We start from the raw sequence: 22,179 nt of genomic DNA, 5'->3' as shown, positions 1-22,179 counted from the left end.
AACAGAGTGGCATACGTAGATTTTAAATAAAATCATACCCGAGCACAATCATCCATCGTTCCGAGCTACTCTATAGAGAACCCTGAATTAATTTATTCTCATAGATTTCAAGCAATGTCAAGGAGAGAAGTAACTACAAGCGAAGGAAGCAGATTTTTAGGAGCTTCACATTCGAAAATGAAGAAGAAGAAAATTCTGGATGGAATATGTCACTAGGTGAGTATATTGTCTTGTTAAAATCTTTGACGGTTACTAATCCTGGAAGATGGTTTATTCGTTGCTCTTCTTCGAAGGTATGAAACATTATTTATGATAGTTAGATAAGTATAGGGTCTGCATCTCTGATATTTCGATTTTTTGACTTCTGCAGAGTCCGAGATTGCAATTATTTTGTTTGGGTTGATGAAATTGATGGGGGATAGCAAAGTTTGGCAAGGTGTTTCATTAGAATACTCAATGAGCATGAATGTGGTGTTGCTAATCAAGATGTGACTATTGCTCCAATAGACCACAAAGAGAGGAATGTTGATGTAGCCATGAAGGTTGAGAAGAAGATTAAAGATGAAATCAAGGCTATGAGAGTATGGCTTGTGTCCGTGGTTATTTTTGTCAAACTAAAGAGCTAATCAATTGTGGGCATATGAAGAGTTATGATCTTCTATGGTTACTTTTGTCAATAAATTAATTTTTTATGGTTACTTTTAGTGGTTTAGTCTTTTTTTAAATAAAATATGTGACTTATAAAATTTGAATAGAACTTAAGTTTGAAGGTTTCATGAAAAAACAAAAATAAATATTCATTATATAAAGAAATAAATATGCATAACTACTGAAAATTAATAGAACTAAAATGTTTTATACAAATAAAATTAAGTGTGCATTACAAATATAAAATAAATATACCTAACTTATAATTTTTTTTTTTTTGCGCATAGAAGTAAGTATACGTTATAAATATAAATGATCATTATTTATTATTTTCTGTATAGCATATATTTAATTTTAGACGTAAAATATTTAGTACTTTATTTAATTTTTAGTAACATAAAATAAAGGAAAATCAGCATTCAGCTTCAGCATCCGCAGAAGATTAAACTTGTTACGCTTTTTAATTTGATACCTCTTGTGTGATTCCTTGGTCAAATTCTACAATTCACAATGCTAGCTATATTGTCAAACCTTAATTCACCTAATTCAAAAGCCTGAAAATTGTTTCTTATGAGCAACCTCAAATTTTCAATTTGGTTTTATCACTTGATGTGTATAGTTCAAATTGCACATTTGTTCTTTAGCTTCCAAATGTTCTTCAACTACCACATAATACTAATCCATCCACATTTCCTTCACTAAAAAGGAGATCCGACAGAATAGAGTTAGAAGTTGATGCTATTCTCTTTAATATTAATTATTTCTTTTTATTTGTATTTTTTATTACAAATTAAATATCTTTTTTTAATTTTAAAAAGTTATTAATTATTTTTATCTATTATTAAATAAAAAAGAAACTCAGAAAATTATATTAAAGATATTTATGTCTTTTTTATTGCAAATATTTTTAATAAAATTTAATAATTATTTTAATATTTATTCAAAATTTAAAAAAAAACTTAATATAAATAGAGAAACTTCTCTTTATTTATTAAATTGATGGCACTTGCTTTTAATAGAATAAATAATATTTTAGACAAAAAAATATTTTAAATTTTTTGGGTGACTAAATTAATATTACCTTACAATTATATATTTTTTACGATTACTAAAAAATTTTTTAATAACAATATATAAAATGACTAATAATTAATTATCGATAAATATATTAATAATTTTTTTATTGTCATTCAAAACAAATTAAATGGTCAGCGAAAACAATTTTCCAGAAATATCAAGACGAGTTAACCGGATAAATACTGAATACAAATAGTTCAAAACGCTTGCAATACACGATTCTTATCATAGACAGAAGCTATGATATATAGCACCATAATTGTGTGCATCAGTGCATATATGTAAATCTCTATCTCTATAATTTTATCTTAAAGTAGCTGTTCCGTTCTACAAACACGCCAGAGAAGAGGACTCCGAGGAATATATCTACGAAAGAATATATGACCGAGAGGAATTTATATGATTAATGCAATTTTATAGATTCACAGAAAGAAAAGAACGAATGTGTGTGATTTTATCATGTAAAGTCAAATTTTAACTTATTTTCTCTTATTAAATATTAATTATCATTTATCAATATATTTTTTAAATAGATAGATGTACACTTTCCAGTGTAATTTTTTTAGAAATATATTATATAATTTTTTTTATACCTAATCCGCCACCTTATAACTTGACGTTAATTATCATTTATTCTTTACTTGTAACCGATACCTTTATTACCAACTTAATGACCATCATTTCAATCTTAATGACCAAACGGTCATAATTTGAATATCATTCATCAATTCTATGCCTATAAAAGAAACCTTCTATATCTAATCTCAAAAGGCAACATGATAAATTCTATAAGTTCTATATCATATCTTACATTCTATATTCATAGAATTATTACACACAACATATGATAACTTCTATTTCATGTTTTACATTCTATATTTATAGAATTATTCTTATACCTCTTAAACACTTACTGACTTGAGCGTCGGAGTGTCTTTTGTAGGTACCCACCCCCTTATTCTCTCATTGCCGATGTATACCTCATCTTGACGGAGAGCTTACAAGTATTCACCGGCGGACGAGTTATACACCGGCCAATCTCAGCAAGAACAATTGGCGCCGTCTGTGGAGACGAGTAAAATAATTATACTCCCCTTAGGTTCATAAAATTTGATTTACATTCAAATTTTTTAACCAATCTCAACAATCTTCTTTAAGATTTTATTTAATACCTCTTATCAAATTTTAACTATCGTAACTTTTTATAAAGTATGTACTTTATACATTTGAATTGCTTTACTTTTACGTATCATAATCTTTCACATATTATAATCGATCAATGAACCAATCCAAGAATAAACTCGGCTTTCAATCAATCCGAGAATAAACTCGGTTTTCAATCAATTCGAGCACAAACTCACTTATCAATTTTGCTTACTTTTTTAAAGTTTTCTATTTACACAAGTAAAATTATATATTTTATTCAACATACTTTTGCATTTATATTTTGTGTAACTAATATTTATTGATTTATTAGTTATATTCAAACCTCAATATATGTTCTATACAATAATGACATATAACAACCATGTCAATTGCATTTTTATTTCATTATGTATTATATTCTTATTGCTTAATGATTTTATTTATACAATTAAATGACAGTAATGATGAGTTTAAATCTTAAAATTGGATTCTATCAAAAATTAATTATATATCAATTGTATATAACTGTTACACTATTCACTTTATGCTATTAAATTTTATGTTACTATTTGTTTAATGTAGAAAATTAAATAGGCAATTTACTATTATTGCACAAAGAATATCCCTCGTCATATTGTAACTGCTAGAAACATTATACTAAATATATAATTCAATAACTGTTATCTTATTGCTTTATTATCAAATTAAAGCATGTCCTACAAAACAAAATTCAGATCATATATGACATTCATATATGTTGTCTTTTTCTCTACAATTATCAACTTTCAAGGTATATTTTTCTACTTTGAACTCTTTTACTTTTACAATATATATTATTCAATATATGTTACGACTTTAGACATATTCATTTTCTCAATTTATCTTATTCATGTCGTATGACCTTTATTATAAATTGTAAATATTCAATAACTAATTGCTTTGAGCGAGAAATTTATCAATAAATTGTTGTGGGCCGGAAAAATTTCCAAGACAATTAATCATTATATCCTCGGATCATACAATCGATTCCGTTAATGAATATCTATCTCTGAACTTTTCAGTTCACATACAATCAAATGCTAAAATTGTTCTTAAGCGGAAAAGTATCCCCACACAACTATCTTGATTGAATGACTCTTATATCACTCAATTATTTTTTGAATAAGTGCCGACATAATAACCCGACAAAGTTTGGGGCTCACCATAAGCTTACCCTGGATCATATGATCGGCAGACAAAGTTTGGGGGCTATAATCCGTCACCTTATAACTCGGCGTTAATTATCATTTATTCTTTACTTGTAACTGACACCTTCATTACCGACTTAATGACCATCATTTCAATCTTAATGACCAAACGGTTATAACATGAATATCATTCATCAATTCTATGCCTATGAAATGAATCTTCTATATCTAATCTCAAGAGGCAACATGATAAATTCTATAAGTTCTATATCATATCTTATATTCTATATTCATAGAATTATTACACACAACACATGATAACTTCTATTTTATGTTTTACATTCTATATTCATAGAATTATTCTTATACCTCTTAAACACTTACTGACTTGAGCGTCGGAGTGTCTTTTGCAAGTACCCACCCCTTGTTCTCTCATTGCCGACGTATACCTCATCTTGACGGAGAGCTTATAAATATTTACTGGCGGACGAGTTATACACCAGCCAATCTCAGCAAGAACAATACCGAAAAAAATCAACTTATGCATTATGATGAGTGATATGATTCAAACCTTATTAATCACTTAAAAAGGATTTATCAAGATTGATAAAGAAGTTAAATTTTGTATAATTTAACATTGTATCATAATTATTAAATCCGGTTAGACGGACCAAAAAACTCAGTTATCCGATCATCAACTCAAGTTTGAGTTACCATTTAAATTGGTTAAACGATTAATTTTGTCAAATTTAGTTAAATATGATACAATCTAATCAAATCCATTTAAAATTGATTTAAACTAACTCGGTCAAATCTAGTTAAACTAAAAAAAAATATTATTTTTTATGCATAATTTTTTTATTAAATATATTACATAAATAAAATTAAATTATATTTACAAATTAAAAAAACAAATTATTAACTATAATATATTTTTTATTTTTATTTTTTTATAAATATTTAAAGAGGACAATAAATATAAATTATAAACACTTGAAGCGTATAATAAATATAAACTAATTGATGAGTTATTAAAATTTAAAAATAATAATTAATTGAATATAAAATAAAATTAGGAAAAACATTATTATGGCAATAAAAAAAATAAAATAAAATTTTATATAATGATTTAATTATAATCGGATTAACCGATTTAATTTGTGTTTAATCTGTGGTTCACCGATTGAACCAATAATCTATTGATTTAGTGTGTATTTGGATTACAGTTTACAAACAGGAGTTTGAATAAAATTGATTTTGCAAACTTGATTTTGATGAAAAGTAAGTTTTTGTTAAAGTGATTTATGTTTGGCAATCTTTACATCAAAATGAATTATAGTAAAATAAATGTTGTTTGGATTATACTATTCAAAATTATTTTTAGATAAAAAATTATTAAAATAGACACAAACTTGAATAATTTTTGTATATTATCTTATCATTTTAATTTAGATAATTGAATAGATTTTATTAATTAATTTTATAATAAAATTAATATTTATACACTAAAATAAAAATAATATATAAAAATTGGCAAAATATATTTTTAATTAAAACTAACAAAATATAAATTTTAGAGAGTACTAAGAATAATAAAAAAAATTAAATATTTATCTTGGTAGTAGTTGAAATAAATCAAAAAAAATTTTATGATATTTTTTATATAGTATATTTTTAGTACTCTTAGTACTCTTTTTTAGTATGCTATAATTTTTTATTATTATTATTATTATTATTATTATTATTATTTACAATTAATTTTTTGTTTAATTTACTTTACCTAATAGAATCAATAAATCATATTATAAAAGATAATAAAAATAATACAAAAAATTATAATTATAAAAGTGTATAATATCAAATAAATAATTAATAAAAAACAAAAATAATAAATAATAAAAAAAGAGAGTTCATGTAAACAAAAATAATAAGAATTCCATAAATAATATAATAACATCCATAAAGGATAAAGTTGGTAAAAGGTAAATAAAGATGGAGTATTGATGGCTAAAAGCTCGGTGAAACGCAAAGGCTCAAAATTGTAACTTCTTGTAAATGTGGTTTTGAAAGCAAAATTACTTATACGTTCATGAATAAAAAATTTGCTAAACAAAAAATTGAAGCTTTTAAGAAGGCTAAACGTGCTTCTTCTCTTGTAACACGTTTGCCAAACACACCTTTAATAGTTCGACCGATTCGATTCTAAATTTCTAATAACTATGTTTTATATATCATAGTATAGGTATCAAAATTCAATAATTTTATTACGAGAAGAAAACTCATGTTCTAAATCATAAAATAGATTCAAATCATCTAATTTTAAGTTATATATTTATGGATTTTATTAGATAGAAAATGACTTTTATAAATAATGTGAATAAAGGACTCTGGAATTGACCTAATAAAATTTAAAAAAAAACATTTCATTCTCAAATTACCTCCTAAACCTTAACATTAGGATAACTATCTACACACCTAGTGAATCCAACATTCAGCCATTATTAACTGAGTATGAGTGAATCGAATAAAAAAAATAATCATCTAATTAAAAATAATGAATATAATCATCTAAGTGCATACCTATTGAATTGAATATTCGACATATCTATTATTCACATTATTTAGTATTCTCGTTATCTACCTATAAACGAGACTAAAGATTAATATATTTGTTTAGAACAAAAGCTTCTATCAAAAGATTGTTAAGTCTAAAAAGTAAAAACAGTACAAAAATAAGTAACTTTAATAAGTTCAAAGAATTTTACGAAAGATTAAAAGAGAATAATTCTCACAGAATAGATAGCAACTTACTAAATAATTCATTAAGCATTTGTTGCTTTATTACATCAAATTAAAAACAATACTAAACATTTAAAATTAACTTTAAAAAAATAAATAAAATCTCTTTATATAGTATTGGATAGATGATAAACATTTTAAAAAATTCACTAAACATTTATTACTCAACCATATTAAAAACAACCATTAAACATTTAAAATCCACTTTAAAAACTAAATAAAATCTTTTATAATGATAAATGAATGACAATTTTTTTTTTTAAAATCCACTAAATATTTATTACAATTAAAACTAACATAGAAAGTAAAAAATAATCATAAACTTGAGCCTTAAATCAATAACCTTTTGACTCCCTAAATTTTGTTTACCAAAATTCCTTTTCAAAACACATCATGCTTTCATGCTCAATCCTCCTCCCTGTCTTTGTCTTTCTTCCATGTTTCTTCTCATTGGATATAGTGTTCTTCTTTTCTCTATGATATCCTTGAAACCCTTTAGGCTTATTCCTCTTTCCTTGATGCAATCTTTTACTTTTCGCAATTGCCCACATAGCATCTATATCCTCCCAATAATCTTGCATTTCATCATATTCCACAGTTGAACCTTTTGGTACCTCACCCTCACCCTTTTTAAACATGTTTTCATTCTCATCCTGATCTGCATCATTTGATGTCCATAATAACCGAGATGAAATATCAGCATAATCTTTTGATGACTTAAGCAATCGTCCAGAACTAAATCGATAGTATTCTTGCGTAGATGCATCTAAGTATCTTAAATTCTTGATCCGTCTAACACATTTTCTCCTCAATTTCCCTTGCAACTTAAGACGACAACACTTTTGTAAATCTAGATATTCAAGATGAGGACAACCCTTAAGAATTGCAAACAAGCCCTTATGATTTAAGGGGTTATCATAAAGTTCGAGATGGCGTAACAAGGGCATATTTCGTGAAATAATATATGCTGCTTTGTTTCCTCCAAAAATGAATCCGGCATGCCTCAACTTCAAGGATCTTAACAGGGGAAAACTTTGACCAATAGCTTCCAATTCAAATACAGATATACGACAAAAGGTAAGATCAAGTTCCTCTAGTACCGAAAGCTTTGGGGCCATCTTACTTAATTCTGGAAACTCCCAACGCAAATTGCATTGAACAAGACATAGACATCGCAGATGACATCCCCTGTAGAATGATAATACAAACATGCTCAACAATGTGTGCTAGTAAAAAGTTATATAAAGAAAAAGTGACCATAAAGAAGATATTGATTTAAACAAATAGCTGAAAATAACTACTCACATAAAACAATTGAAACCTGAACATCTGATATATCAAAGTGTGTTTAATTAAACATGTCTAAAAAGAACAATTTTTATGTAATTGAAATCTTAACATCTAACGTATCAAAGTGTGTTTAATTAAACATGTCTAATAGAATTTCAGCTATATATCATCTTACTAACCGCACATACAAAGGCTTAGATTATTCAAATTAATCTAGCTAGGCTTTGAATTTTTTAAATCCTTTTCAAACATAAATACTATTTACATTCATGGTACCAAAATCAATCAACAAAATAGAAATACATATTAAAATATAAAATATATGTTAAAAATAAGATTAATAATATATGCATTCATACACAATAAAAATACTATTTGCACATTAATATTTGTGTATAAATATATGTATAATTTAATTTATTTTTAATATATATTTGATATTTCAATGTGTATTTTATGGTTAATTTTAATATCCATTTAATATAGTTGCTTCTACAAATATATAATGATTGATTTTAGATTTACATGCATGTAGCATTTTTGTATCAAAGATGGCTGCATACACTTGCATAAATAGATAAGTAAACTGACTAATAGACCAATTCGGATGGATTAAGATCACTAGTTTTATTGTTTCCAAAACAGAAAATGAAGAAAAAAATTATTGAAAAAAAGAAAACGTATTTGAACTTACGAATCAAGAATGTAATTGAGAAGATCATTGACACCAAAACCCTGGACTTCAAAATCCACCAACTGGCCACGGCTTCGATCAACTGCGTGGCGGCACATCTTACGCAAATCGTAGGTCTCATGCTTTGCACGCCCCAGGTTGCACATGTCAATGGTGCGCCACAAGAATGGATCCATGGAGATGCTACGCCATAGCTTGCAGACTTTCTGGGCACTGGTAAGGATATGGAACGCGCCGAGTTTTGTCATGATGAGGAGAGTCATTTCGTATGGAAGATCCAGCCAGTTCCTCGTGGCCGTGGTGCAGGCTCTGGGACGCAACAACGGATTCGTGTCCCAACGGGTTCTGTTCTTGGGTCGCCATAATAGATTGTTTTCCCATGGCATTGACGAACAAAGAGATGATGGTGACTGGTGAGGGTTTTGATTTGTTGACAAAAGGAAAAAAGAAATGAATTAGGGTTTCTCTTTGCCATGAAGCTGCTTATTAAAAAATATTAGTGAGTAGCGAGAGCTAAAATCGTGTTTCGTGTTCCGCAATCCTCAATCCTCAAGATTCGATCTGTTTCCGTTACTTTCTCTTGAAACGTTTACTCACGGTGCATTGAATATTTTGAAATGGAAAGATTTTGATAAAAAGTAAAAACTCAAGGAGTCAATTTCGTAGGGGCAAGCAGGTCGGTTTGGTTTGGGTTTAAACTAAAATTAGAATCGAACATATTAAGATGTAATTAGTTCGATTTGGTTTGGATTTGTACTTTTTTGTGTATGTATCCGAACCAAATCAAATTGATTGAAACAGATTGGTTCAATTCGGATAATTGGGTACTTTGAAATTCATAAAAAAATCACATTTTTATCTTAAAAATTCAATAAGTACAATAAATATATAACATTAATATAAATAATCTAAACATGTTAAACACCAAATACATTAAAAACTAAACTTATTAAAATCTAAACATATTAATAGTAAATAATCTCACTAAAAGCCACTAAAAATCATATATTTTTTTTATTTTTTTATTTAATTAATATATGATCGGGTTCACGGGTTGGTTTGAATTCTGTACCCTCACAATCGATACCCGAACTAATCACTAACAAAGGTCATTAGTTTGGTTCGGGTTGGACTCCATTACCCGTTGATTCCAGAACCAATTTAATTGGTTTGGTTCGGATTCGGACAAGTAATCGAATACCCGCTATTCACGCTCACCCTACAATTTCGCATAAAGTTAAATGCAATATCAAAATAGAGTAATACATATTAATTGAAACATAACACATTTTAGTAAAAAAGATATTCACACGTCAAAATTAATCACTAAAATTAATTATCAATATATTTATGTACGATTTAATTTATTTTTAATATATATATATATATATTTCAATATATATTTTATGCTGGTAACTAACTTTAGTGAGACATAGAGTATAATTATATTTTAATTGTTAACTCATTCCTTTTTTTTTAATCAATCTCGTCAAATTCTAAAAAGAAAGTAATTCTAATCATAATTATTTTATAAAGATATAACAATTTTTTAAGTTTTTTTAAATTCTCATATATCAATCCCTGTACCTATATAGTGCATATAAGCACGGCTTTTTTATAAATTAAATATATATCTTTTTATAAATTAAACATGTATAATTATAACGAATATAAAGTTACTCAATATGGTAAATATTTATTATTTTAATTAAGAGATTTCTGATTCAAATTTTTGAAATAACAAAAAATGTTTTTCTTTTATAAGTTATGGCATTTTAGGAAAAGGAATTTGGACACCAAATTCTTTTCATATTTCTTGTATATAATAGATAGATTGACATTCTGTATAGGAATTAATTTATCTAACAAAATAAAAATTTAAAGAATAATTAATTTTATAATTAAAACTTGTTTAAATATTTTAATAATCAAAGTATATAGTATGTGATGGGAAGCCGTGATTAATTTCATAATAAGACTTTACTATATCAATATATGTCATGTTAATCTACATTATTAATTAATAAGATGTTTTATACTTAATCTCATCCTCTTAATCAACAATAAACACACACAAAAAAAAAAGAGAAAGAAACATCAGATCAAATCAAATACATAAGAAAATAATGTAAAGCTTTTCACACTAGAGGATACATGATTGACACATGTTGCATTGTAATGATCCTTGTCACCTTTACACACACAGTAAAAACTAGAAAGTAGTTACTATTTTTGTCAGTAATGTTAAGAAGACAAAAAAAAATAACAAAAACTTATTTTATTTAGTATTTATTAATTATTATGTTAAATAATATAATTTTTTATTGTTTTTTTGCTAATTTTTTTTATTTTTAAATATTTTAGTTTTGTTGATGACCCTTTACTGCCAACAAAGCAGCACCATATGCAGCCTCCGTCTGATTTGCACGCCTCACAGGCAAACCAAGCACCCTCTCTCGAATCTTAGTCCACTTTTCATTTTTGGATCCTCCCCCTGCTGTCAAAACTTCTTCTACCTCTGTTGCCCCTAGCTCCTTCAGCAACGAATATGCCTTGGCCTAAAAATAATACCACACAAAACAAGAGAGTCCTTTACATTAGACTCTGGTTAATTTAATGATGTCTGAGACCCCAACACTTTTGGATCCAAAAGGGTCATTAAAAATGTGAAAATATGAAGCAAAAGAACTATTACCTCTATACGTGCAATGGATTCCAATATCCCATGCAAGTACTCAACATCATCCTCTGGACGTGGTTGTAGTCTACGGAAACATGAATTCAATTAGGTAAATCATAATTGAAATGAGGAGAGTCTTTGGAATGTGCATCATGTGTTGATTTTTTGACAGGTTAATTGCAAAATCAAATGAACTAAGATATATGCAGACAAGATAGGTGTACAATGCAAAGCAAGTTACTCATACAACTTTTAGTGTTATATGAATATCCATAGCTATATGGGTATGTGTTGTGCCAAATGGTCAATGTCGAAAAGACATTTAAAGTCGAAGATCATATATGCATGAAGCACACCATGGTTAAAGAAATTAAGAATGGGTTAGGCTTGATGATCAAATTACCTTATACTTGGTGCCCAAGTTTATTTGAGTTCAAGACTACTTGAGGTCTAAGTTTGCTTGAGGTCTAAGATTACTTGAGATTTAAGACTACTTGAAGTCCAAAACTACTTGAAGAGCAAATTTACTTGAAATGATGAAATCTACGGTTATATCAATTAGCTTAGGATTTTTTCTCTATAAATAAGATTAGTTTCAATAAACCGGGGAGCTTCCATTCATTCACAAACTCATTCACTCTAAAAATTCCTAGTCACACTAATTCCCAGAAACATGAGTCATGAGTCCATGTAAGGATTGGGAGACTCCATTTTCTCTTTAAGTCATTTCAATTAGTTATTTTCTTTCTGTTATTTAAATTCTGTTATTTTCATTCAAGTTTTTATCAATTTCTGCATATTTTAATATAAGTCTTGTAATTTTCAATTCTTTATTGTTTGCACTTGTTCTTTCTTATTTTTTGTTTTTTATAATTATTTATTTATTTGTTTTTTTTTTACACTTTTATTGAACATGATCTCTAAATCCTAAAAACAACCCACAAGAAGAGGTGTATCTGCTCATCGAATTGAAATCTTGATACAAGCTTGGTTGACACCTCCTGTCGAGGTCAAAAAAAGCAAAAGACACTTTAATATATAATATGTTTTCACAATTCAATCTTACATTTTAACAAATGTTTTCAAATAAGTTTAAAAAATGTTATTTCATTCACTTTAATAGAGTATTAAATAGTATGTCCTGACAGTCTGACACGCATGGTTGAGATAGACTTTCTCCTTTCTCAAACTAAATTGAGCTTTGTCACAACTCACAGTACAATAAATGAAGCAATCATTAAGGCCGATTCTATATGTAGAATTTAAGACCTCCTTTCTTCTTACCAAATATTGGCTCAGACATAACCAGTAATAAGGGGCAGACAAGATCCCAATCAAATAAAGTCCTACACAATGAAATTAAATGCATATTTTAACAAGGAAATAAATTGTTGTCCCCGCAATCAATGTATAGTCAAATACTGTTATTTTTCTTAAGAACAGGTACCACCCTCAAATCTCAATTACAACCAATTCACCCTTTGCAAAGGCGGAAATGTTTGGTAACTAAAGAAAATCAGCCTAAAACAATCATAACTTGCCTTATTTAACATTCATTAATTGTTGCACAATTAATGAATGCTAAATAAGGCAAGTTCTGGCTGTTTTTTTTTTTCTCTCTAGCATTACCCTTGCAAGGGCAAAATTTTAATTTACAAACCATGACTCAAAGTTATCTTATTTAACTTAACATTTATAATTTCATACATGTAACATTTATAATTACACACTTATTACATCTAATATTATTCAATTTTAAACCTTAGCAAGGGCACAATTTTAATTTATAATGCTTACTGAAACAGAATAGGAGGAAAAATCTTTAAAAAAAAAAATCCCCAACTGTGAGATTCTAACAAATTTAGAACTGAATTATATGAAAACAATATCCAATCAAAGCTAAATTTATATGGGAACTAAATTTCAAAGACTCTGCATTCTAACAACAATCATAAAGGATTAAGTACCTTGGAGCCAAGTTTGGATCTGCCACAGGAAATCTTTCACCAGTTTTTGGGAGGGGATAGTAGTCTAGAAGAGAGGTTTTTGAGGGATCAATATGTTCACTCAATTCCTCTAATTGATCATCAGTGAAAAGCTGTCTAAGAACAGCCCCACCAGTGTTTGAAGCACCGCCAACAAGCCATTTATCATCGAGGCGATGGCTATACACACCAAATCTTGAATCCTCAATTCTTGTGTTACTCAATAGCTTAATAGCAAGTGTTGAACCCAGAGAAGTGACCTATTCAACAAGAATATGATTGAAAAACAAGCTTTAGTTTAATAATTGAGAATAGGATGAATGAATGTCTAATCAAATGGCCTAGGAGAAAGATTTAGATGCAAAATAATGATATAGATGAATAATGGAACAACATATTTAACATTCTTGAAGCTGAAGTTTCTTATATAACAAGATTAAGCTGTCTATAATGAGAGTATGGCAGATCATGAATACTTGTGATTAAAGAAAAGATGAAGTTTAAAAAACTCACTGCTTGACCTGGCAGATTGGCACGTGCAGCAAGAAATGCAGCTATACTATCAGTTGTTCCAGTGCATACAACACAGTCTTTCTGGAAACCTGAAAGGATTCACACAACAAAAATTATTTTCAATTTTACAGCAGCAAGGTTTTTAACCCTGGAAGTACAAATAAAATTTTGAACAGAATACCAAGGTGACACAAATCAAAGTGGAAGTAGTAGAAAGCTAGAAATAAGAAAAAGGTGCCAAAACTGACATTTGAAGTTTAAGTTTGGAAGGTATGGATTCTCATTGAAACATACCATATTTATTTGCAATTTCCTCCTTTAAAGAAGCAATTGGAGTTCCTGGAGCAAGAACTGAAGGCAAAAGATGAGAATATGGTTGAGAGACTAGCCACGGCGGATATGATTCCGCCTCAGGATCATAGCCAACCTGCGAAAAACAAAACAATGGTTAGTTTCCTGTCATAAAAATTGCAACACAAAATGCTAGAGATTATTAAATAACACCTTGAGAGCATTATTATAGTCTGAAATTCCTAGCTTCCCATGAAGAAGCCACAAAAGCCAATCTGCTTGGTGCAACAAAAGAGCTGATTTTTTATTTGAACCGGCATTGATCCACCATTCGACGAGCTTACATAGAGTGGACGAGCCGGTGCAAACTGTATGGTTCGGAGGAGCAATGGATTTAACCATTGGAAGTGCATCAGGACAACTCTCATTGTAAAGAAAAGGTCTCCATATTGGTTCTCCAGTGTCCCTGCAATACAAGATTCATATCTCTACTTCAGAATTCAGATGCATTATCAGGATTCGGCTACTCTAACAGGCAGTATCGGAATTGTTGATGAAAAGTTGATATTTTCAGATTCATGGGTTGTTATGCATGGACTTTTCAAGTGTTTAGATGCTCAACTTTACTCCCTAAACAATTACATTAAAAAAATTGCTACTGAATGATCATTATTCACCTATCAACAATGATTGTAGTTGCAGAAGTGCCATCAAGAGAAATCGAAACGACGTGTTTGCGAAGCTCAAGTGGGACATCTTCAAGTAGCAAGAACATTGTCTCCTTCCATGAGAGTACCCAATCATATGACTCTCCATTCTTTCTAGACAAGAGAAACAGGAATCTTAGTAGCATTAATATATACAATCACTAACAATTAACAATTCCCCCTACCTCTATACTAAGATTATAACCATACTATAAAATTCAACATTCCATTCCATTATAATAAGAAAAATAGATACCTTGTAGAGAGGATACTCTTTCTTTGCCTCAACCTGAATTGTGCCACCCTTGTCAATGATGGCAAACCTGGCACCAGAAGTGCCAAAGTCCAACCCCAGATAGAGGCTTTCACTTGCTTCTTCAACACCCACAGACATTGATACTGCCCTTTGTCTTCTTAACTTACTAGAAAAGGATCCATTTCCTGATAATAATAATAATAATAATAATAATAATAATAATAATAATAATAATAATAATAATAATAATATGTTATATTATGTTCAAAGCATCATTAGTAGAAGTTGGTGACAGTGAAAGGTTATAGTACCAAATTTCTGGATTGATGTCCAAGGTGCAAGGTGGGTTACTGAAATTGCGCCTAACATTTTTGCTCTTAGCTTTCTTTTCCCACTCAGTCCCGGATAAGGGACTTGAGGAGGAAGCTAAGTACTCAGAAAGTCCTATTTTTTATTTTTTAAGTTTCAAAAGAAAAATTATTTTTGGTCAGAATGAGGAAAACGTCTAAAAAAATATGTGTAGTAGAAGAGCTGGAGACCCATGTTCTCAGTAGTCAGTTTGGGTCTTCGAAAATATGGGCCTAATAGAGCCCATTAGGTATATATATGTGGCGATTATCAATGTATAGAGATTAATCTAGAGATAAGCTGTACACCAAAAAAAAAAAATTTCTAGAGATAAGCCAACTTGGATTGGTCTAGTAATTAACTTACTAGTCTCTTTAAACAAATGTCACGAATTAGAATCATGCAACAATCTATTGACTAGTAACAAACTTTTAAATGAAGCTCAGAATCTACGATGGATTAATCCTAAGTATGCTGAAATAGGTGTTGTTATATATGGTGTTAAAAGGCCGTTAAGATGGTAATTGTGGTGATAGTGGAGATTTATAGAAGCTTTTAATTTAGAAAAAAACGGGTGGTGGTTTCATAAGTTGAAGATGATGAAAAAGATAAGGATATTTTAAAATTTTTTTATCATTTTCAATGAAGTAAAATACTTTGATATTTTTGTTAAATATAACTTATCTTTTACGAATACGACATCGTGCGATAGTTTTACCATTTTTTTAAGCTGTGAATGATTTTTGCATGATCAGACAAAAAAAAAAAAAAAAACATAAGGTATTCTAAGACCCCGTCGAAAAATAGACATAAAAAGAAAAGGAAAAGAGGTATATGTCCAAAGAGGCAAAAAGCACACAAATAGGGGGAGAAAATTATGCACAAGTAGTCAAGTTATGCCACTAGACACTACATTTTTTTTCAAATAAATATTGGTGAATTTAATCGAACCTCTATTAAATACTATACCACAATGCACGTATCTAATTCTAACGAAAATATAAAATATCAACATTTTTAGACTTTAGAATCCATATAAGAGTTTTTTAGAGTATCAACTCTCATCTCCTATGGATCGTGCAAGAAGGTACTAAGTAGGGACCTGTGCTGTTGTGGCATGAAACGTAACTCGTTTATTCAATTTTTAGGTCCAAACAAGGGAAGATGAAAATTATGATTGTTGGAATGAACATAACTAACTACCTAAGCTCTCAAAAATAGATATGTATGTCCCCAGTTGCATGTGAGTCGCCACTAGTAACTAGTAAATGTTGTGAGATATAATTAATTAGAGGTGACAGCTAGTGCTAGCTTCTCGTCACAGTCACAATTCACAAGCATCAAAAAATGAAATTAAGAGGACCACTTCAAAAATGAAAAGGTTATCTCATGCATGTGCCATATATATAAAGCTAGTAATAACATCCATCCACACAAGGTGGATTCAATTGGAAACAAGATTCCTCTTCATTCTATCTATTCTTTGCTTGTACTCTTCCATGCATACATGCAATGCAAACATCAATAACTATAAGCTGTTTCGCTAGATATATAATGTGTTACATTAATTAAACGATAAGATGTCATAAATATTTCTCAGACCTCTTTTTACTTTTTTGTTAAAGACTATTCGCCAACTGCTCTTCTAAGTAAAGTCTCGACAGACCTTTATTTTAATTTATGTAATTTAATATATGCTCGTATATATATCACATCACCCATAATGAAAATTCGACAATTTTTTTCATGTTATTTGTCAATAATCTAGTACAACCCTCCTCTTAGAATTTAGTCAACATTTTCTTTTAGACGACAATGTTACTCATATTTTTTTTTATAAGAGCAATATTACATGTCTAGTAAATATAATTATTTTTTATCATTATTGAATCAATAATAATTTATATTTATATTTATAGAAATTTTGCACATAATAAAATACATATAATTTATATCTATATTTATTAAAATTTTACATTCATAAATTAATACAGTTTGCACCCACATTTTTTAAGAGTTTATACACATGAATTAGTAAAATTTATTTATTAAAATAATTTAATATTTGTATTGATCAAATAATAATAAAAAAATACTAAAAATTATTGGTCCAACGAATTTCTCTTTTTATAATAATATCACTTTACAAATAAATTTTTTATATTATATATTTATATATATGAGTGATTTTATCAAAATATAAGAGGGATAATTAATATCTATTTTTTTGTAAAATTATTTTTTCTAACCTTTAATTTTTTAAAATTTAAGTTTCAAAATTAAATTTTTAAATTTTAATTTATAATGTAAAATTTAAAACAAAAATAATTTAAGATTAAATGGAAAAGTTAGCTCCCTAATAACTACTTTGCAGATTATAGATGTAGGAAAAAAAATATATAAAACGGGAGAAAAACAGTGAAAAGTATGGGTTGAATTTATAATTTTGTAAGATACAAAGTTTACATCTATGGAAGAAAAACACAGTTGTCTTTGCTTCTAATATCCACCCTTCTTTAATTCTTTCTTTTTCAAAAGATAAAAAACTCGATAACTAATGTTCTGTCGTTTAATTTGTTAGTGGAGCATGAACGGTGGTAGTTGGTTAGTTAAAACCAACCCATCGTTTTAATTAATTGCTTCCCTTTGAGACGACCCAAAAAATTACACACAACTTTATACTGCTTCTTTCACTAATTTTTAAGTTTATGATCACATCACCATCTGGATTATGATTGATTGTTTTTAAATGATAAATAAATCATCAATCATTTTTCTAGTGCTTGCCCCTTTCCCTCATCCAGAATGTTTGTTACCCTATATATTCACCGTACAAACTCCTTTTCTTATCTCATATCTTTATCTAATTTCCATTACCACCATAGAAAACGAATGAATGTTTATGTACCTAACTATAGCATCTTTGTTGATACTTAATATAGGTATGTGTAACATTATTAACTGCCCAAGAATGTATCAATATATATATATATATATATATATATATATATATATATATATATATATATATATATATATATATATATATATATATATATATATATTTACATGCAGAATTTTACGAGGGTGGTTACTTGGTTATGAAATTTTGGTAGTATTTAAAAAGTACAGATAAAATTAAAATAACACTTTTAATTATTTGACAAAATTTTAATTTGATCATTTTTTTGCTTTTATTTTTAAATTAAAAAATATTATCAAATAATAAAAAATATAACTTTAATTTTAATTATATCTTTTAAATGTTCTCAAAATTTATATCTATTATAACTATAATGATATTTATCATACATTATCATACACTTATATATCTTATTATATAAATATTATGAATTTCATTTTTCTTACAAAATTCAAGTTTATTTGTGGTCTTTTTTTTTTGTGGCGATTTAAAACTCTCAAATCTCCAAATTTGAGGTATTATGGACTTATTTGTGACAGTTTAGCAAAATTCTAAAAACATAATTTAATGGCAATTTTTTGTCTGCCTTGTGGGAGGTTTACAAAATTTTACGTTACTCACTATTTAAAAAGTCATCTAAATACATTAAATTTATATATATATATATATATATATATATATATAATTAATTCTGTTACACATCTAAATTTTTTTGGTAATTAAATCCAACCAAGTTGGTCCAAATCCAACAAAACTCATGTTAAGCTAATATTGATTTTGAATTTTATAAATGATGACAAATATTATTTGGGATAAAAGCCCAAGTTAGTTTAACGTGCGTGCTAAGTGATGCAGGCTTATTTTATAAGTTGATTCAATCCAAGATAATATTACTTAAGCAACTTAACATGCCACAGCTCCAACACTCAAGCCTATTACTTGCTAATGAGCAAATCAGTTCCCATGAGCCAAGAGAAGAAAGCACTGAATAAACTAGTGGGAACGAAAAAGAAAGAAAAAGCAGGAAGGACATTTGGCATCACATATAGACAATTGTAATACCAAGACAAACACAAGAACAGTTGGAGTCACTCTCATTAAACAAAAGCAACATTTAGAAATGGGAGAGCAAAACACAAATTTGCAAGAAGAGCAGAAGTAGTGGTGTAGCTCCTCGGACAGTAGGGATAATGGAGCAAAAGAAAAAGGTAATGCATGCCAAGGAAGAAAGCAAATCCAAGGACAGTAGAGGTGGTGGACGGGTTCCTCAACTAGCAGAGAAAGTGGAGCAGAATGGAGTAAGGACTGCATGCTAGCTGGGACAGCTCCAACGGGTAGCTGTTACAAGAAATGGAAGAGGCAAATTGAAGAGCAAGTTGAAGATATAAAAGGGACATCATTCCAACATTCGAAGACAAGAAAAATAGAGCAAATTCAGAGCATCATCTATTCACCCTTGAGCTGAATTTTTTTTTCTTCTACCAGTGCTTAATTTCTGATTTTCTTTGTTATGCCTATCTTGTGTCATCTTGTGTATTGAGAAAAGGCTGAATATGTGAGTGAAAAAGCCAAGAGAGAAAAGGCAAGAGTGATGCATGTAAAAGCCACTGAAGTTCTGTGTATTTGGGTTAGCACTTGGTGAGTTTGAATCTGTGTATATTCCCCTTCCAAGTTAGGTTAGCACTTTGAGTTGCTAAGCCTTGGTAAAGAAAGCTTAGGGGTAGATACTAGTTGAATTAGGGAGTAATTCAATAGTATTGGTAAATGTAATCAGTGGATTATATTGAAAATTCCACCATGGTTTGTGGTGGAGACTGGACGTAGGATTCATTGCACTTAGAATCCAAAATTAGGATACATGCGGGTCTCTTTCTCTTCTTCCCTTCTCTTTTTCTGTTTTGCACATGAGACAAAACGAAAAAATCTCCTGTAATTTATGCTTTCGCAAAAATAGAGCTTGAAAAGTTAATTTTAACTGTGACGCAAGTTCTTGTTAATCGGGTGGAAGAAGAAGAAGAAGATGATGATATTTTTAACTGTGACACAGAAATTGATACCAAAATTTTATTACAAAAATACAGAAATGTCTTGTTCAGTGCTGTATTTTTTTTTTTTTTGCTTCTTATTATTCTTCTTTCTTTTTTGCTGCTCTTATTTTTTTTCGAAGCATTATTTTTCATATTAGATTTGAATAAATATGTCTATACTGTATTGCAATCTTATTTAGTTGAATGAATGTATGTTCACAATTATTGGATTGAATTCTTTCTAGAAATAAAAATAACACCGAAATTTATTTAAATTGATACTAGAATTTAAATACAATGATATAGGATATAAAAAGTAAATTGCATACTAAAAGATCACAATAACTTTATAAGATAAAACAAGATAACACCGAAATTACTTAAAATTGATACTAGAAATTCAGTAACACAATATAAAAAAATATTGAATATTTCTAAAAAATAGTACACATTCAGTCAATTGAATGCTTATCTTATATATAAAATAACACATAAAAATTTTAAAAATAACACTGAAATATCTTTTTTCTAACACCCAAATTTTCAACTAAATGATGTGATAAAACTAAGAATTTATTTCACAAAGACTTTAGCTGTAGATTCATAAATTTTTAATAGAAAAGAGAATAAGTGAAAAAATATGTATATAACACAGCGAAATTAAGTAGAATAAAGTGCAAAAATTCGACAATAACGGTAATAACAATATGTATAAAAAGAAGATGATGATGATGGAGGGAGAAAAAAAAAGAAGCGAGAGAAGAAATTCAAATGAAAAAAGAAGGAAGGAGAAAAAGAGGAGCTTGTAGTGGTGGTGGTGTTGGTGACAACAACGACGATAATGAAAGAGGAAGACGAAGAAAAAGGAGTAGGAGAAAGAAGAAGTAGTAACAAGGATATAAATAAGAAGAAGAAGAAATGTATCGTAGAAGAAGAAAAAAAAATGCATGAGTATAAAATACATTTAATCAATTTAGTTGGATTTAGTTAACTATTTTATTTGGTTGTAGAATATATATATTGTAAATGAATGGGAATTAATGCTGTAATAATTTAAAGAGTACATGAATAGGATAAATTAAAAAGAAAAATTAATTTTAGATAAAATTTAAAATTTTTTAACATAAAATATTGTGTTTGGATATTTAAGTGAAAAAGATTTACAATTTTTAAGGATTTTAAAAATAATTTGACCTAAAATTAATTAATATAAAGTCAACCATGTTATACGAGGATGAGATAAACCAAGGAGAGTAATTTAATTATTGTTACTTTAAACATATACAAGTAATATATTTACTTTATCCAAATAAAAAGAGTTTATAATTATAGAATTTAATGGAAGCATCTCAATTTTAATTTCATGTATTTAATAAGTATAGCATTCTATAGTTTAATTAGCACTGTTAATATTTTTTAACAACTTCAAGTATAACTACAAAAATATTAATAAAACTTAGAAATATACGATTATATCATTATATCTTTGATTGATCAAGACCAAATAATAACTTACAAAAAATAATTTAAGTAGTTAGTTAAATTAATACTTATAAAACTGTAAGCATTAAATGGTTCATAATTGATATATATTCATTGAAGTATAAA

The 22,179-nt window shown here is 28.3% G+C and overlaps 2 protein-coding genes across 3 annotated transcripts; both read right to left on the bottom strand.

Annotated features, from left to right (window-relative positions):
- Positions 1 to 7,222: 7,222 nt before the first annotated feature.
- On the bottom strand, positions 7,223 to 9,232 carry LOC107632279 (putative F-box/LRR-repeat protein 9). Its single transcript, XM_016335978.3, has 2 exons — positions 8,842 to 9,232; positions 7,223 to 8,045 (listed from the first exon to the last, which is right to left on the bottom strand). The coding sequence occupies exons 1-2, from the start codon at positions 9,225 to 9,227 to the stop codon at positions 7,223 to 7,225; spliced, it is 1,209 nt and encodes a 402-aa protein (XP_016191464.2). The 5' UTR covers positions 9,228 to 9,232.
- Positions 9,233 to 10,957: 1,725 nt separating this feature from the next.
- On the bottom strand, positions 10,958 to 15,726 carry XK-1 (xylulose kinase-1). 2 transcript variants are annotated; one of them, XM_016331459.3, is made up of 10 exons: positions 15,585 to 15,726; positions 15,274 to 15,458; positions 14,988 to 15,127; positions 14,524 to 14,776; positions 14,314 to 14,446; positions 14,020 to 14,108; positions 13,489 to 13,766; positions 12,806 to 12,867; positions 11,537 to 11,606; positions 11,169 to 11,399 (listed from the first exon to the last, which is right to left on the bottom strand). In XM_016331459.3, the coding sequence occupies exons 1-9, from the start codon at positions 15,640 to 15,642 to the stop codon at positions 11,539 to 11,541; spliced, it is 1,266 nt and encodes a 421-aa protein (XP_016186945.1). In that variant the 5' UTR covers positions 15,643 to 15,726; the 3' UTR covers positions 11,169 to 11,399; positions 11,537 to 11,538. The 2 variants fall into 2 exon arrangements, with proteins under 2 accessions (XP_016186944.1, XP_016186945.1); XM_016331458.3 differs by lacking the exon at positions 12,806 to 12,867 and having other exon boundaries at positions 10,958 to 11,399.
- Positions 15,727 to 22,179: the final 6,453 nt, after the last annotated feature.

This window comes from Arachis ipaensis, chromosome B3, assembly GCF_059453495.1.
Source record: "Arachis ipaensis isolate K30076 ecotype BB chromosome B3, ASM5945349v1, whole genome shotgun sequence".
Lineage (NCBI taxonomy): Eukaryota > Viridiplantae > Streptophyta > Magnoliopsida > Fabales > Fabaceae > Arachis > Arachis ipaensis.
This window is presented reverse-complemented; position numbering and strand designations above follow the sequence as displayed.